Genomic DNA, 18,147 nt, shown 5'->3' with positions numbered 1-18,147 from the left:
CAGTGTTTGGAGAAGAAATGACTCCTCAGGGCATAAACTTACTGAACTGTGACTCCTTAATTCTCTTTATGACAGATTTGAGGAAAGAGTAGCAGTTAACTACACAATAGAGGGTGTTGAAAGGAAATTGTAGAGGATAAGAAAAGTATGTGGTGTGCAGAGACCAGAAAAAGAAGGAGGGTTTTAGAAATTGGGAGCAATCTAGTGTGAGGGTAACAGAGGCAACATGAGGGAGTGGGCAGCAGAGAGCCCTGAGACTGCAGCATGATCAGCCAGCCCAGCAGTCACCACTTCCCTGAAACCACACAAAAAACCTGAAGAACAGAACACTAAAGAAGAGAGAAACACAAAAAAAGAAAACAGAATGAGTCTATAGAAAACATTACAGATTTGAAAGCATGTTCACATCAATTCAGTGAGGTGCAGAGTGCTATATGTTATATGTCTGTTGTAGAATCAAGAAAACAGAGGCTCAAGGGATTTAAGTGATGGGCTATAACTGAAACGCAGATCCTCTTTTGCCTCATTCCCTTGTTCTTTTTAGCAACCACAATGCAGAACAGATACACATATAGTAAAAAGCCTGCCACCCAGGAATGCATCTTGGTGAAAGCAATACAATCAGAAACAATTTGAATAGAGATAAATTTCTTTGGCACTCCTCAGTTTCACTTTTAGGTTTTTCTCCTACTTGTCTCTTATTCTGGGCTCTGAACCTAAATTCATAAATAGTCCATTATACTCATTTACCTTATGATACAAAAGACTGATAAGGTTCAATGTTCTAGCTACCCTCTCCCAAATTTGTGTTTTTACTAGAACAAAGGAAGTAACTTCCAACTGTACAAGTTCTGAGTAACACTGGCCTACAAAGTGTATGCATTTGAGGCAAAACTCCTTACCAGTGTTCCCTAAATCACATGACTTAGACAACTTTATGCTCCTACATATAAGAATCAAATTGCCTTTGCAACAGTGAAGTTTTGAGCTCCTTTAACTCACTTACAAGTGTCTCAAATAAGAAGACAGTATATCCCTATTAACGAAACTACTTACTTCATAGGTAGTTCTTATAATAATTATTCATTTGCTCAACAAATATTCCAAATGATTAGGTTAATAGTAACTATTGTAAAGTGAAAATGTTATTTAAGGATGCATGCTAGAAAATGTAACTTTGACCAAATCAAACTTATTTCTGAAATTCAATCACACTGTAACTTGCTTACAAAGACAGAATAATTAATAAGACTAAGACAGACCAGTTATCTCAAATGACAAAGGGTAAATTTGACCTACTTTTGCTGAATTTGTACTTTATTGTCCTTTCTATTCTTTTATATCAATTCGAGCTCTGTTTGAGTAATTATGTAATTCTCTTTTCTTTCTCAAAGGAGAGCTTGAATAACCTATTCCCCACACTCCCACTATATCTATACCATCCCTAAACTGCTTTCTATAATACTTTCATCCGTGGGCAGCAGGAGGGGGATGTTCTTAGAAACCTCATTTAGTAAGATGGTTTATCTTCTTAAGTCATGAAAGAGCAATGTGAAACCCTCCATCTAAAATATAAGTCTTCTACAGGGTATCAGAATGGATAAAAAAACAAGACCCATCTATTTGCTGTCTACATGAGACTCATTTTAGACCTGAGGACGCCTTCAGATTGAAAGTGAGGGGATGGAGAACTATTTATCATGCTACTGGAAGTCAAAAGAAAGCTGGAGTAGCCATACTTATATCAGACAAACTAGACTTTAAATTAAAGGCTGTAACAAGAGATGAAGAAGGGAATTATATAATAATTACGGGGTCTATCCATCAGAAAGAGCTAACAATATAAATGTCTATGCACCGAATACAGGAGCCCCCAAATATATAAAACAATTACTCACAAACATAAGCAACCTTATCGATAAAAATGTGGTAATTGCAGGAGACTTTAACACCCCACTTACAGAAATGTATAGATCATCTAGACACATGGTCAATAAAGAAACAAGGGGCCTGAATGATACATTGGATCAGATGGACTTCACAGATATATTTAGAACTCTGCATCCCAAAGCAACAGAATATACTTTCTTCTCGAGTGCACATGGAACATTCTCCAAGATAGATCACATACTGGGTCACAAAACAGCCCTTCATAAGTATACAAGAATTGAGATCATACCATGCATACTTTCAGACCACAATGCTATGAAGCTTGAAATCAAACACAGGAAAAAGCCTGGAAAACCTCCAAAAGCATGGAGGTTAAAGAACACCCTACTAAAGAATGAATGGGTCAACCAGGCAATTAGAGAAGAAATTTAAAAATATATGGAAACAAATGAAAATGAAAATACAACAACCCAAACGCTTTGGGATGCAGCAAAGGCAGTCCTGAGAGGAAAATACATTGCAATCCAGGCCTATCTCAAGAAACAAGAAAAATCCCAACTACAAAATCTAACAGCACACCTAAAGGAAATAGAAGCAGAACAGCAAAAACACCCCAAACCCAGCAGAAGAAGATAAATAATAAAGATCAGAGGAGAAATAAACAATATAGAATCTAAAAAAAACTGTACAGCAGATCAATGAAACCAAGAGTTGGTTTTTTGAAAAAATAAACAAAATTGATAAACCTCTAGCCAGACTTCTCAAAAAGAATAGTGAGAGGACCCAAATAGATAAAATCATGAATGAAAATGGAATTATTACAACTAATCCCTCAGGAATACAAACAATTATCAGGGAATACTATGAAAAATTATATGCCAACAAACTGGGCAACCTGGAAGAAATGGACAAATTCCTAAACACCCACACACTTCCAAAACTCAATCAGGAGGAAATAGAAAACTTGAACAGACCCAAAACCAGCGAAGAAATTGAACCAGTTATCAAAAATCTCCCAACAAATAAGAGTCCAGGACCAGATGGCTTCCCTGGGGAAATCTACCAGACATATAAAGCAAAGATAATACCTTTCATTCTCAAGCTGTTCCAAAAAATAGAAAGGGAAGGAAAACTTCCAGACTCATTCTATGAAGCCAGCATTACTTTGATTCCTAAACCAGAGACCCAGCAAAAAAAGAGAACTACAGGCCAATATCCCTAATGAATATGGAGAATGAATATGGAGAATGAATATGGCAAAGCAAATAAGATACTAGCAAATCGAATTCAACAGCACATAAAAAGAATCATTCACCATGATCAAGTGGGATTCATTCCTGGGATGCAGGGCTGGTCCAACATTTGAAAATTAATCAACATGATACATCACATTAATAAAAGAAAAGAAAAAAGCATTTGACAAAATTCATCATTGCTTCTTAATAAAAACCCTCAAGAAAGTCGGGATAGAAGGAACATAGTTAAACATCATAAAAGTCACTTATGAAAAGCCCACAGCTAACATCATCCTCAATGGGGAAAACCTGAGAGTTTTCCCACTGAGATCAGGAACACGACAGGGTGTCCACTCTCCCTGCTGTTGTTTAACATAGTGTTGGAAGTGTTAGCATCAGCAATCAGACAACAAAAGGAAATCAAAGCCATCAAAATTGGCAAAGATGAAATCAAGCTTTCACTTTTTGCAGATTACATGATATTATACATGGAAAACCTGATAGACTCCACCAAAAGTCTTCTAGAACTGATACATGAATTCAGCAAACTTGCAGGATACAAAATCAATGTACAGAAATCAGTTGCATTCTTATAAACCAATAATGAAACAGAAAGACAAATAAAGAAACTGATCCCATTCACAATTGCACCAAGAAGCATAAAATACCTAGGAATAAACCTAACCAAAGATGAAAAAGATCTGTATGCTGAAAACTATAGAAAGTTTAGGAAGGAAATTGAAGAAGATATAAAGAAATGGAAAAACATCCCATGCTCATGGATTGGAAGAATAAATATTGTTAAAATGTCAATACTACCCAAAGCTATCTACACATTCAATGCAATCGCAATCAAAATTGCACTAGCATTCTTCTCAAAGCTAGAACAAGCAATCCTAAAATTTGTATGGAACCACAAAAGACCCTGAATAGCCAAAGTAATATTGAAGGAGAAGACCGAAGCAGAGGCATCACAATCCCAGACTTTAGCCCCTACTAGAAAGCTGTAATCATCAAGACAGCATGGTATTGGCACAAAAACAGACACATAGACCAATAGAATACAATAGAGACTCCAGAATTGGACCCACAAAATTATGGCCAACTCATCTTTAACAAAGCAGGAAAGAACATCCAATGGAAAAAAGACAGTCTCTTTAACAAATGGTGCTGGGAGAACTGGACAGCAACATGCAGAAGAATGAACCTGGATCACTTTCTTACACCATCCACAAAAATAAACTCAAAATGGATAAAGGACCTGAATGTGAGACAGGAAACCATCAAAACCCTAGAGGAGAAGGCAGGAAAAACCTCTCTGACCTCAGCTGCAGCAATTTCTTACTTGACATATCTCCAAAGGCAAGGGAATTAAAAGCAAAAATGAACAATTGGGACCTCATCAAGATAAAGGCTTCTGCACAGCAAAGGAAACAACCAACAAAACTAAAAGGTAACCAATGGAATGGGAAAAGATATTTGCGAATGACATATCGTACAAAGGGCTAGTATCCAAAATCTATAAAGAACTCACCAAACTCCACACCTGAAAAACAAATAATCCAGTGAAGAAATAGGCAGAAAACATGAATAGACACTTCTCCAAAGAAGACATCCAGATGGCCAAAAGGCACATGAAAAGATGCTCAACATCACTCCTCATCAGGGAAATACAAATCAAAGCCACACTGAGATACCACCTCACGCTGGTCAGAGTGGCTAAAATGACAAATTGGGAGCCTATAGATGTTTGAGAGGATGTGGAGAAACGGAAACCCTCTTGCACTGTTGGTGGGAATGCAAACTGGTACAGCCACTCTGGAAAACAGTCGGAAGTTCCTTAAAAATTAAAAATAGTTTTACCCTATGACCCAGCAATAGCACTGCTAGGAATTTACCCAAGGGATAAAGGAGTGCTGATGCATAGGGGCACTTTTACCCCAATGTTTATGGCAGCACTCTCAACAATAGCCAAATTATGGAAAGTGCCTAAATGTCCATCAACTGATGAATGGATAAAGAAATTGTGGTTTATATACACGATGGAATACTGCTTGGCAATGAGAAAGAATGAAATATGACCTTTGGTAGCAACATGGATGCAACTGGAGAGTGTTATGCTAAGTGAAATAAGTCATGCAGAGAAAGACAGATACCATATATTTTCACTCTTATGTGGATCCTGAGAAACTTAACAGAAGACCATGGGGGAGGGGAAGAATAAAAAAAAGTTAGAGAGGGAGGGAGTCAAAGCATAAGAGACTCAAAAACTGAGAATAAACTGAGGGGAGTGGGAGGGAGGGGAGAGTGGGTGATGGGCATTGAGGAGGATACCTGTTGGGAGGAGCACTGGGTGTTGTATGGAAACCAATTTGACAATACATTTCATATAATAAATAAATAAATAAATAAATAAATAAATAAATAAATAAAATACAAATCCCATTGTGAAAAAAAATAAAATAAAATATAAATCTTCTATTTATTCTCCAATCCATAATGTAGAGAGATGGCTTCATTTGAACTGTAAGTCATGATCAGCCCTCCAGATTCTTAAAGAAGAATACTGTTTCTCTGTAATGATAGAAAAATCTAGTTCCTCTAGGCAAACTTTTAATCGCTGCTGCTATTTACTTGATATTAACCGACAATAATTGAACCAAGAACCAAATTGGAGTTTAGCAAATGTGTGCTCATCACGTAAATCCTACTTGCTGCAAGATTTTAAGAGCATACTGCAGGCTTTGAAAATGATTCACCTAAATAGCTTTGAGTGGGGAACATAGGGTGTCAAAGTGGTGAACTGTGCTCTTTCTTTCCCCAGGTTTTCAGGGTGTGGGATATACAGACTCTTTCACTATTACAAATCTTCCATGACAGCCAGGGAGGACCAGGAGATATGCAGATTTATTCTATGGTATATGACTCCAATAGTGGCATGCTTATTACAGGTAAGTGTACCCAATTAATGGCAGACAAAACTCTTATCTTGACTTTTAACCTTTTTTAACTATCACTTGAAGAAAACTAACCAGAAGAAAAGCAAAAGTAGAAGGGGAATATGTAAACTGTGATTCATCACAGTAGATTTTATTTTTTTTTTTTAGCAAGAGAGAGAGTGAGTGGGAGAGAGGGGCAGAGGGAGAGAGAGAGAGAAAGAGACAGAGAGACAGAGAGAGAGAGAGAGAGAGAGAGAGAGAGAGAGAATTGTAAGCAGGCTCCATGCTCGGTGCAGAGCCCAACTTGGGCCTTGATCCCACAACTGTGAGATCATGACCTGAGCTGAAATCAGAAGTCGGACACTGAACAGACTGAACCATCCAGGTGTCCCCATCACAGTAGATATTTAATTCAGTTCCACCCTGTCCTGTCTTTCCATTACCGGGTAGATAAAATGTGTGACTGAACTTCCTCAAAAAGACCAGGTCAGTGCTCTAAGTTCTTGAGTCTAGGATGATGGCTTGGGTTGAGCAAGAAGTAGGATGTGATGTGTTGCTGCATAGAAGGCAAGCCAGCTCTGTTATGACTCTCAGAAGCTGGAATATAATCCATTTTAGAGTGGCTGCATCAGAACGCTGAATCAATGCCCCCTTTGTTCAGTGAGGCAATTTAGCCCCATGCATTCTGGTGCTGAGACAGTCAGTTAGAAGGTGCTGACCCTCCCACCTGTCTTTGCTTCTAGACAATGAAGTGGAGAGAGAGGATAGAGTTCCAAATGACAGATCCCCAGGGCTGATGCTAACAGATTTGTTTCCTTTTCTTGTTGTCTCTTAAAAAACAAACAAACAAAAAATGCTTCCTAAAGTCACAAAAGATTCTGCTAAGGCATTTAGGTTAAATGTGATTCACATGCATGCCTTCTGGCTTTAGAAGAAAAAATACACAATATTAACGTACTTCTTCCTTCTGGAACACCAACTCAGAATGCATTTCCTAAGCATTTTCCCACTGACCACCTGTTCTGAGTTCCTGTGAGATTAATTAGAGTAGGGAAATGGTGCTATCTCTGTTGGTGGAAAATATAATTATTTTTTAACTCTGGGGGTCTTTTTCCAAACCAGCATTTCATACTTGACAATTTTCCACCTTGTAAAACAGAACTTAATTCTAGGTATAAGCACCCCTCCTCTTTATTACCTCCTCTGAAAATAACATGCTAATGACTGTAAGCATATTCTCCTGGTATCCCCACTTGCATATTTGATTAGTGGGCTCAGCATTTACAACCCACTTATCATCAGAGTAACTAAGGACTCAAGTATCAAGACAAAAGAAGGAAGAGGAGGAAGGAGAAGAGAAAATCAAGATTACTTCCCAGTTTTATGTAATCTTGACAGTACTTTACCTACAAAAATATAGAGCTCTGTGTATTGCTTACATCAACTGCAACCATCAACTTGACATCAGAATTACATGAAGCTTATCTCTCAGATTCTATTTCATGCTTTGATTCAAATGACACTGCCATAGTAATCTTCTAAACCCCAATGACAGCAGCACCACATTCTGGAAATGTTTTGTAGAATATACTGTTGTTACTGTCGTTTTTATTATTCCTCTGTTAATACAACTACCTTTTGTAAAGTTCTTTTACAAAGTGCTTTCATGTACTTTCATTTGACCCACACAACCACCCCATGAGTTGGGAATTACTGCTTATCCTATTTTATAAATGACAAACGAAATATTAAAACAGTTCAATTGACTAGTTTTTTTTTTAATTTTTTTTTTAACATTTATTTATTTTTGAGACAGAGAGAGAGAGAGCATGAATGGGGGAGGGTCAGAGAGAGGGAGACACAGAATCCGAAACAGACTCCAGGCTCTGAGCGTCAGCACAGAGCCCGACCCGGGGCTCGAACCCACAGACAGTGAGATCGTGACCTGAGCCGAAGTCAGACGCTCAGCCGACTGAGCCACCCAGGCGCCCCCATTGACTAGTTTTAAAACACAAGGTTAAAAGGTAGAGCTGGGATTCATTACCAGAGCTTCTGGTTCCTGAAACCACATTCTTTCTCTGTAACTGCATTGTTTGCATAGCCAAAATGTAGAGCATTACCATTGGTTCATAAGCATATCTAGCTTTGTTGATGTGAGTTCTGAAAAAAGTTAGTCACAATATAATGTTAAATGATCTACCAAAGAGCTCTGAGTGTTGGTTATTTGGTTACTATTTTCCTCTCACATGTCCATACTGGGACATTCAAACTGAGAAATATTACCAGAAAAGCCTTTTAAGTCCTTCTTTACACGTGAACAGATTTTATCTTAAAATTTCTTTTTTAAATTTTTTTTTAATGTTTATTTATTTTTGAGAGAGACAGAGACAGAATGCAAGTGGGTTAGGGGCAGAGAGAGAGGGAGACACAGAATCCGAAGCAGGCTCCAGGCTCCGAGCTGCCAGCACAGAGCCCGATGCGGGGCTTGAACTCACGAGCTGTGAGATCATGACTTGAGCCGAAGTCAGACGCTCAACCAACTGAGCCACCCAGGCGCCCCTATCTTAAAATTTAAGCACCTTAGGAAAGTGCTTAGTAACTCCTGCTGAACCTTTTCCTACAGGTGCAGGTGGGATTGGAAAGTCATGAGAAACTCAATACAAAGGGTTTATCTTTGGTAATTTAATCTCCACATCAATAAAACAGAGAAGTTTCATTTTGTTTGATCTTTGAAATGCTTTGAGATTCTTATTTATATTTCTAGACATTACACTGAAACAGAATACATAGTTGATTTTGAGAGTTAAATCATATTTGCCATTTATATATTCCTGTAAAACCAAACTACCCCCTTAGGAAAATGTAAATAAGGAATATCTGCTCTCCATCTACTTCCCCATGGTGATTTAGAAATTAATCTTATTTAATATTGATGTTGCAAGCACTGGCTTGCAACCATTCTTTCATTACATTTAATAGGAATGTGTTTACAGAGTGCTTTATCATTTGTTGGTTGGAATAGGCTCTCTAACAATAAATTCCAATCACTAAATGGAAGTTTACCTTCAGCAGAAAGCTGACCTTTCAGCAGAAAGCTACTATACACCAGATGGAGAGGCATGTGGTAGGCTCTCTAAAAGAAGGAAGATAGTAGACTGTAAAAAAATAGAAAAATGGGGGTCACTGAAAATAGGCTATCAGCGAATCCAAATCGCCTGTACTTGAAAATTAATGAAGCCGTCAAAATGAATGTTTTTCCCTTACTGAATAACAGGCTTTATTTGTAAAAAATGTTTTAGAGAAAAAGAATGTGTTTTCACTTCATTAGATATCCTAGGAATTGATATTACTAATCCCACTGATTGGTTCTTTCCAAACACAAATGATTGAGTAAAATCCTTTGTGATTCAAAACTTCTAATATTGGGTATTTGTGAGATACTTATTTCTGTTCTAGGATCTGGTGTTATGGACATGTATCCTCTGACGAGGATGGTACAAGATACAAAACAGATTCCTCATACTCATGAACGAGAGATCAATGTCATGCTTTACAACAGATATTTTCACCAAGTCCTTACTATCTGTTCTGAATCCATAATTAAGGTGAGTACATATTGGCTCTTCGGAAAGAAAAAGTCAGAGCTAATAGAATTTTCTCTTTTTACAGGTAAGTCTTTGGGAAATTAAGTAACTGTAGTGGTGCATTTGATGAGACTCAACAGTAGAGCTATTTTTAAGCGTTCATGCACATGTGAAAAACAAGTATTTTAAGCCAGCTCAGACAGCTTGCTATTTTTCTTTCAAGAGAGAGTGCACATGAGCAGGGGAGGGGCAGAGGAAGAGAGAGAGAATCTTAAGCAGGTTCCGTGCTCAGCACAAAGCTCCACTTGGGGCTCAATCCCATGACTATGAGATCACAACCTGAGCTGAAATCAAGAGTCTGATTCTCAACCGACTGAGCCATCCAGGCACCCCTACACTGCTTATTAGGCCACACACTCAATTAAATATATAAAGCTCGTTTTTACTATCAGAATAGAAATTTTAAAGGAAATATATCAAGGAAAGAGAACTAGGATAGATAGATGATAGATGATTTTTAAATCTGAGCTATGGGAAGAAGATACGTTAAGAAGGAAGGGAAAGAAATTTATAATGTTTACTGTAACCCCTATAGGTGCAGGATGTATGCCAAGTGCCTCAAACCCATGATCTTATTTAATCTCCACACTGGTTTTCTGTGGACACATAAAAGTTTACATTTTAAAGATGAGGAAACTAGGACTCATAGCAATCAAGAAACTTGCCTCAGATCATATAACTAGTAAGCATCATAGCTAGGATATGAATCCAGGTTTGCCTGATGTAGATACCTATGTCTGTTTCTCTGCATTCCTCTGCCCTGTCATTACTGTGTTCCCCAGGGGCCAGGGTATGTAGCTATCCTGAGTACACCTGTAATTGCAACCACTGAAGCCATCCAGCAGTGATGGCTGGCAGTGTTTTCTTCAGAGTGTTGTCCTTTCATTTCATTCATGCTGTCCTTTCATTTCATGCATGATCTCCAAAAGGAGAGAGCTCGAGCAGTAGAGAGCATCCTGTGGGGACCCTTTAAATCCCCTCTCAATCTTTGACCTTTTGTGCTCATCTGCTGGAAATTTTCTCGAGCCAAAATCTCCTGAGTTCACTTAATTATCACCTATTTCTGATAATGCCTACAAAATAAGTAAAGGAAAACTAAAACTATGGAGAAAATGTCTTCCTTGTAAGAGAAGCAGTGGGGGAAGGAATGCATCTAGGTGAGTTTTCATTATGATTGATTGGTTGAAGAGTGATCCTACTTCAGGCCAGGAAATGGATGATGTCTGAAACCTGTTCATGCAGCATCACTCATTTCTCCCTTGAGGACCCTGTCTGAACTCGGGAGCACTCAGATGTTGACATCTGGGCTCTAGGGCCAAACTGGCCTCATTCAGATCAGTCGGTGGCCCTTGGTTGGCTACCTGGCCTCCAGGTGATTCCATTGAGCTCCATTTGGTCCCTCTCTCCCTCTTCCAGCTGCAACACCTCTCAGCTCCCCGGAGGGACAATGCACCTTCCCATCTCTGGCCCTTTGCTTATGCAATCCCATATCCCCAGATACCTTGAGAGCCACCATTCTGTGCTTGCCAGTTCTGTTTTATTACTCACTGACAGCCTAGTTCACATGTGAGCATGACAGATCCATGAAAAAGAAGAGATTTAGACTGGAAGGCTGGAGGTGTAGAGCCTCTCCCGTGTTTCCAAAGAGAAATAATGATGTGTCTTGACATGTTTCTGGATTTTTCAGTCACACCCAGCCTGACTACACAGACAGCTTTCTCTGAAGTCTTTCTCTCTGTCTCTAAAAGTGATGCCTGTGTCCCTAATCAGAACACTTCTTGGAAAGGTCAGTGAGCTCCTGACCTTCCTCTGGGTCTTCTTAGATTCCATGTGTCAACCACAGATTCTGTCCTGTGACCGTGGCTAATTTGGATAAATGTCAACAGGGAATAAATCCCGTTTCATTGTTTTGTCTGTTATAATTGTTACATTTCTATCTTGCTGCAAATCTTGCTTCGTGCTTACAGTGGCAAAATTGACTACTTCCTCCACAGCCAGGGTGCCTGGAATAGTCGCTGCCTGTCTCGGCCACCTACAGCAGACACAGTCCAGGGTAGCACAGTAGCTACTAGACAGCAATGTATCTTTTAGAACTTTGTTTGCTCAAACCAACATTCATGGCAGAATGTTGGGAAAGATTTTAGAAGTGCATAGTACCAATTTTGGGGCTTTTTGAATATTGTAAAATTTGTTAATAACTGAAGGGTATATGGATTATTTTATTTTTGTTGTTGTTGTTCTTTCCTACAGGTATGGGAAATCGAGACTGGCCTCCAAATATACCAGATTTTAGACCCTCATGGCTTCAGTGTTGAACTGACTTCTGCAGCTATTAATGAAAGTGGATTTCTTTTTGCCACAGGAGCATATAATGGTCAGACTTATATCCAGAATATGGCCTCCCTGCCTTAGTGCCCTGAGAATTTGTGCTAGGAATTCATTAGTTGTGTGGGTTAGAGAGAGCATGAATCAGGCTGGAATATGTCAGCATGCCAGAGAGTGCTCTGCCTTAGTGACTCTTCTCTAATGAGCACCAGAGCCCTGATATCAATACCTGAGATTACATTTATAGTATTGCTTTAACATTTGCAAAAGTCTTTCATGCATATCTCATTCTATCTTTGGTGGGATTTACTTGCATTGACTTGCATTGCATTACTTGCATTGACTCCTTTTGCCCTTTTCGTTTTGGGTACCTTCAGCTAAGAGATGGACATTACATTTAGTGCTTGCTGATAATATTTTTACTGACAGTAGACTTGAGGACCAGACAAAAATCCAGCCAACATTGTTATACAACACCTAGAATTCTCTATTGGACTTGTTGATATGTCTAAGCTCTTTGGGAGCATACACCAGGTCACACTTGAGAGGATGTCAGTCTCCAGTGGTATTAGGTCGCTTGCTGCTCCTTGTGTTATCTATCGAGCATTGTGTAAAACCTTCTGGAACTAAGCACTCCAGCTGCCTCACCTATCATGTCACCTGGGCCTGACCCCCCACAACAGAACTACTTCATCTAGACCATATGGTCAACTTGTATGCACAACTCATGGTTTATTTATTCTAGAGATATATTTGCCAAAGAAATTCTTGCTTGTAAGCCTGTTGGTGGGATGTGTGTACACGCTGATGTGAAAGTCTGATTTTTTAAAGTGTGGCAGACAATACACATGAAATAAAATCATGAATGTAAGTGCTGGGGTGTGAATTGGTGCAACTGCTCTGCATGTGGACAATTCTTAAAAAACAGCCTTCCTGCTCTATAAGCACACTCTACATACATATGAAAATTAGTTAAAATAGAAATTCTGAGCAATGTACACAACTATTATCAGGCATATGCATTAGCAATTCATACAGATGACTAAGATAGTATTACTTTTGGACAAGCAAGTCACATTTCATTATTAGTGCTAGGGTGGAGATTTTCTTCAAACTTGGACAGTTTGTCCTCCACAGAGGTAATTGACAAAGGTGCAGAGACATTCTAGGACACCCTGGGAAGCAGGATTCTTCGGGTCTCAGAACAGCTCTGCTCACAAGCCATCAGGTCCCCCTCATTCCCACCGACCCGCACACCTAAGCTGAGCCGTACCTCTCCTGGCTCTCTATGTCCCCATTAAATCTGACTGCCAAAGTTCCAAAGTAGCAGGAAATCTGGGCCATGAGACTGTAGTCCACATATCCAGGACTGAATGGAAGCATTCCTTCTTTCATTTGTTTGCACGACTGTGTTCCTCCAACACCATAAAGTCCTTGAGGGCAGGAACGATGCCCGTTCACTTTTCATCCCCAGCTACTCGCACAGTGCTGAGTATATAGGGAGAATTTAGTCAGCGTGTAATGATGTTGTTAGTGAGTAAACAAATGGTAGGAGTTGTGAGTGTTGCTGATAGAGAGTACCTGGCATAAAGGGAGTAAAAGAACACAGTGAGAACATTCCGGATGTTCAGCAAGAGTAAAGCTGGGAAATAAGAAGCAGGAGACAGGGTGGGATTAGGGTTACACAAGGGGAGGAAAGTGACATGAGGGGCTGTCCACTGGATTCTAAACCTGAGGTGACCCCTAGAAAAGCCTACATGAGACAATTCCTACATGGAGTTTTGACCTAGCAACAAACATTCAACAGCCACGCAGTGAATCAAGCCTCCTGGCCCCTCATCAAGTTCCCCTAAATCAAATGACCCAAGTTAATGACAAAGAAAATATGATTTCAGATGTAAGAAGAAACTCAGCACCCCTTTTGCATTTCGTTCCCATGTAACCAATAAAACAACTCAAAGCTTGATAGATTCCTACCTGCTGGAATTCTCTTAAATATTTTATTACCTAGTAAGAGCTAAATTCTTCAAACATGTCAGCACCTTAGGAAATGTGACATTATTGGACTGATCTTTCACTACAGCTGACTACTGTGACAAAATATTAGATAAATAGGAAGATATTGGAGGGTATTTAGTGAACTGGAGGACATTGGAAGAATAAGGGAAGAAAGATCTACTTCATACAGAAAGCTCAGCTAGGAGAGTTTAAGTGTTTCAAAAAACCTGTCACAAATTTCAAAACATTGCCTAGTCTTGCTAATTTGTTTTTTTTGTTTTGTTTTGTTTTGTTTTTTGTTTTTTTTTATTTATTTTTGGGACAGACAGAGAGAGACAGAGCATGAACAGGGGAGGGGCAGAGAGAGAGGGAGACACAGAATCGGAAACAGGCTCCAGGCTCCGAGCCATCAGCCCAGAGCCTGACGCGGGGCTCAAACTCACGGACCGCGAGATCGTGACCTGGCTGAAGTCGGACGCTCAACCGACTGCGCCACCCAGGCGCCCCTAGTCTTGCTAATTTGTATTAGCCTGTGACAAATAAAGGCATACAGAGATTCATTTTTTGCACAGCAAGGCTAGGGAGACTCACACGTCATAGTAGGAAATAAACATAGGATAAATGTTGGCAGAAAGCTTTCAATTAGATCAATTTCTTAAAGTGTATTTATTTATTTTGAGAGAGAGAGAGAGAGAGAGAGAGAGAGCGCGCATGTGTGAGTGGGGGAGGAGCAGAGAGAAAGGGAGAGAGAGGATCCCAAGCAGACTGTTGGCACAGAGGTCTACGCAGGGCTGGATCCCATGAACCCTGAGATCATGACCTAAACCCAAATCATGAGTTAGACGTTTAACCATCTGATCCACCCAGGCACTCCTAGATCAGTTTTGTCTGAGATAAAAGCCAAGCTTTCTATAAATTATTTTTATCTACATAGTTTTTTTCCTGTGTGCTCAGGAACAATTAAAATCTGGGACTTTGGCAGTGGGCAGGAGATGAAAATGTTGCCTGAAGGGAAAGACTGGAAGGAGGAAGAGCACTGGCTACGGCGCCTGATTTTCCTGAAAGCTCAGGAAAAACACCAGTACTTGATCCTCACCTTGGAGCACAACGGGAAGATCAAAATGATCCAGGTTTGCAATCTCAGTTTTATATTTGTATCCTATGTGCTCTTCTTGGGGAAATCAATGGAGTCCATGGATGATCCCCATTTCACGCCTCTCTCACCAGTCATCTGAGGATAACATTTCTCCACGAGTCTTCCTAGGAGGCTCCCAATTAAGAGCATCCTTGTCCAGGTCCAAGCAAAGAACAAAAAAGAATAGCTGATCAGCGACAGCATCTCGCCCAGCCAGCATTTGCTGAAGGATTAGTTAGGAGCCCCTGGAGCAGGTATCAGAAAGATGAAACTGACCCACAGCTGCCACCTCAGACATTGTTTATACCCTCGTCTGGGGATAATTCCCTGGCGGAACTGCTCCCCAGCAGTCTCGGTGTAAGGGAGCAATGATTCCCCTGTGTTCTCAGAACTCATAATGCATTCAGCGATGCTCAAGTCACTTTTTCAGTTTGTCACCAAAATTGCTTTGTTTACTTTGAGGTTAACGATGCAATCTGCTCAGGGCCATTTCGGGAGGATTGAGGTAGGCTAATTTATTTTTTCTGCGAGTCTATTACCACCTAAGAATGCTAATGCCTTCTTCATTTTTAAAATGAAGGCTAGATCATTTATCCTGGCTACTGAGTGGATCTCTCTCTGCCTGGAACTCGAGGACTCATTGAATTTATTATTCCCCTTCTGAAAGCTAAAATCAGAAAAAAAAAAATCTTAAATTAGGGAAGCAATCATGAAATTTCAGCATTGATTAAGGTGACTGATGTCCCTGCTGCTGGAAAAAAGGAGTGAAAAACATCCCTGATGCAATATACTCTTCCCATGTTGTCTGAGCAATCCAGATAGCACCATAGAAAGGAATGTTTTAGTTATTATACACTCTACCACATGACAACATAGTGATTTCCCTTCTTTCAATTAGTGCAACTGGCCACCAGTATGCTTTTCCTAATATACAGTGTCTATTATAAACAAGCCTTTTTTAACCATTCCAAAAAAAAAAAAAAAAAAAAAAAAAAAAAAGCCTGGTGCTGTTCCCAAGTAAAAATTGGTTTTGGTTTTATTGCAGCATTGTTCATTTTGATTATTCTGGTTCTTCATGTTTCAAAAATCCATAGACTGAGCTTGATGAAGACTGAAAACCTCTCTTATTCATATTTGTATTCCTGCTCTGCCCCAAGCAGGTGCTGATTAAGGATTGAGAGAATGAAGAAATATAAGAAACCTTTTAGAAGATATGTAATAATTTGTACAAATCTCAAAAATATGATGTTAAGTGAAAAAATTTAAAGAATTCATACAGTTTGATAGCATTTATAAATAGGCATAAAGAAATGTCATTATATATGTACACGTATATATGTACAATAATATGTAATATATGTATATGCAGAATGTACGTATAAGTTTATGTAGAAATATTAAAACTTCCATAACTAACACTGTATTCAGGTTACTAATTACCTCTGGAGAAGGAAGAAGAAACAGGACTATATTAAAGAGATCTAGACAGGATTTAAGATTTGATAAAGCCAGATGGGGGGTACATCATTGTATGTTCTATTTTTCCTATACCTTTAAAACAGCTCAAAATAAAACAGTGAATTGAATTTTTCATATACTCACTGTATTTCTATTGAAGGGTAAGGAAGATGATATGTGCCTTATGGTAATATGGGAGCTGCCCAATGTCATGCCTATGCTACAAAGTGGGATTCACACTGTGCATCTGAGGACATCCCCTCAAAACAGGAGCATGACTATTCCTTTCCCACAAGTCGAGTTGATAGAGAAAAACTTTTCTCAACGTGCTAATGTAAGTTTCATTTCTTCATTTCTTTCCTTTTATTATGGAAAATTATAGACATACAAAAGTAGAGAGAACAATACATTGAACTTCTATGTACTAACATGCAGCTTCAGGAATTATGTGTACATGGCCAAACATTCCTTTTTATTCCTACCACTTCCCACAACCACCACAAAAGAATTATTTTGAAGCAAATCCCAGACATTAGGTCATTTCATCCCTAAATATTTCAGTATGTATCTCTACATGATAATGACTCAAAAAATGGAAGGACATGGTTATTTTTAAGATATCTTCTAAAATAATTTTTAAGAAGTCCTTAATATCATCAAATATTTACACAGTGCTCAAATTTCCTAGATTGCCTCATTTTTTTTATGGCTTACAAGATTCAAATAAGGTCCATTTGTTGCATTTAGTTGATAAGTGTCTTAAATCTCTTTTAATCTATAAACATATTTCCATTTCTCTTTTTCCTTTGCAATTTATCTACTGAAGATAGTAAGAGTTGGTGCCATAGTTTCCCATTTTCTGGATTTTGCTGATTGCACCCCCTGGTGTAATTTAAGGAGTTCTGTCTGTACTTCCTCTAATCTGGCTTAATTGCATGAGCTTTGATTTTTTTTTTAATTTTTTAATGTTTATTTATTTTTGAGAGAGAGAGGCAGAGCATGAGAGGGGGAGGTGCAGAGAGAGAGGGAGGCACAGAATCCAAAGCAGGCTCCAGGCTCTGAGCTATCAGCACAGAGCTTGAGGTGGGACTCGAACTCACAAACCGTGAGATTATGACCTGAGTCAAAGTTGAACGCCCAACCAACTGAGCCACCCAGGTGCCCCTGATTTTTTTTTAATTAGATTCGATAGATTCTGTCATATACTTCCATTAGGATTCACAAAATGGTTGCTTTAAAAATTAATTAGTTAAATTAAAATCTCTAAGAAAGTATTTTTGTGAGGCACTTGTATCTACTCAGTATGGCAGGAGCACGTGATCATTCCTGAGGGGTACAGTGCATGACATGTTTCAGGCTGAAGAACAGAGAACTAAGGAAGCTGCCCTTGTTCCCATAAGGATTCAGATCGATTGATTTTCTTGAGACTTTATCAATCGTGTTTGCTTACTCTAATATTAGCTCAAGCCATTTATACTTTCCAGTTTTTACAAGGATAAGTGGTCAGATGCTAAAGAATGCAA

General features: G+C 39.0%; 1 protein-coding gene across 2 annotated transcripts in view; it reads left to right on the top strand.

Annotated features, from left to right (window-relative positions):
• The window catches only part of WDR64 (WD repeat domain 64), a 140,229-nt gene that overhangs the window by 85,501 nt on the left and 36,581 nt on the right, over positions 1 to 18,147 (top strand). For both annotated transcript variants that reach the window (XM_078440900.2, XM_078440901.2), the window contains 5 exons: positions 5,950 to 6,076; positions 9,521 to 9,669; positions 11,959 to 12,082; positions 14,986 to 15,161; positions 16,785 to 16,958. In XM_078440900.2, coding sequence (XP_078297026.2) covers positions 5,950 to 6,076; positions 9,521 to 9,669; positions 11,959 to 12,082; positions 14,986 to 15,161; positions 16,785 to 16,958 — 750 coding nt within the window. The remainder of the gene's footprint in view (positions 1 to 5,949; positions 6,077 to 9,520; positions 9,670 to 11,958; positions 12,083 to 14,985; positions 15,162 to 16,784; positions 16,959 to 18,147) is intronic.

This window comes from Panthera onca, chromosome F1 (genome assembly GCF_046562875.1).
Source record: "Panthera onca isolate mPanOnc1 chromosome F1, mPanOnc1 haplotype 2, whole genome shotgun sequence".
NCBI classification, from domain to species: Eukaryota; Metazoa; Chordata; class Mammalia; order Carnivora; family Felidae; genus Panthera; species Panthera onca.
The sequence above is the reverse complement of the archived record's forward strand: the minus strand, read 5'-3'. Positions and strand labels throughout refer to the sequence as shown.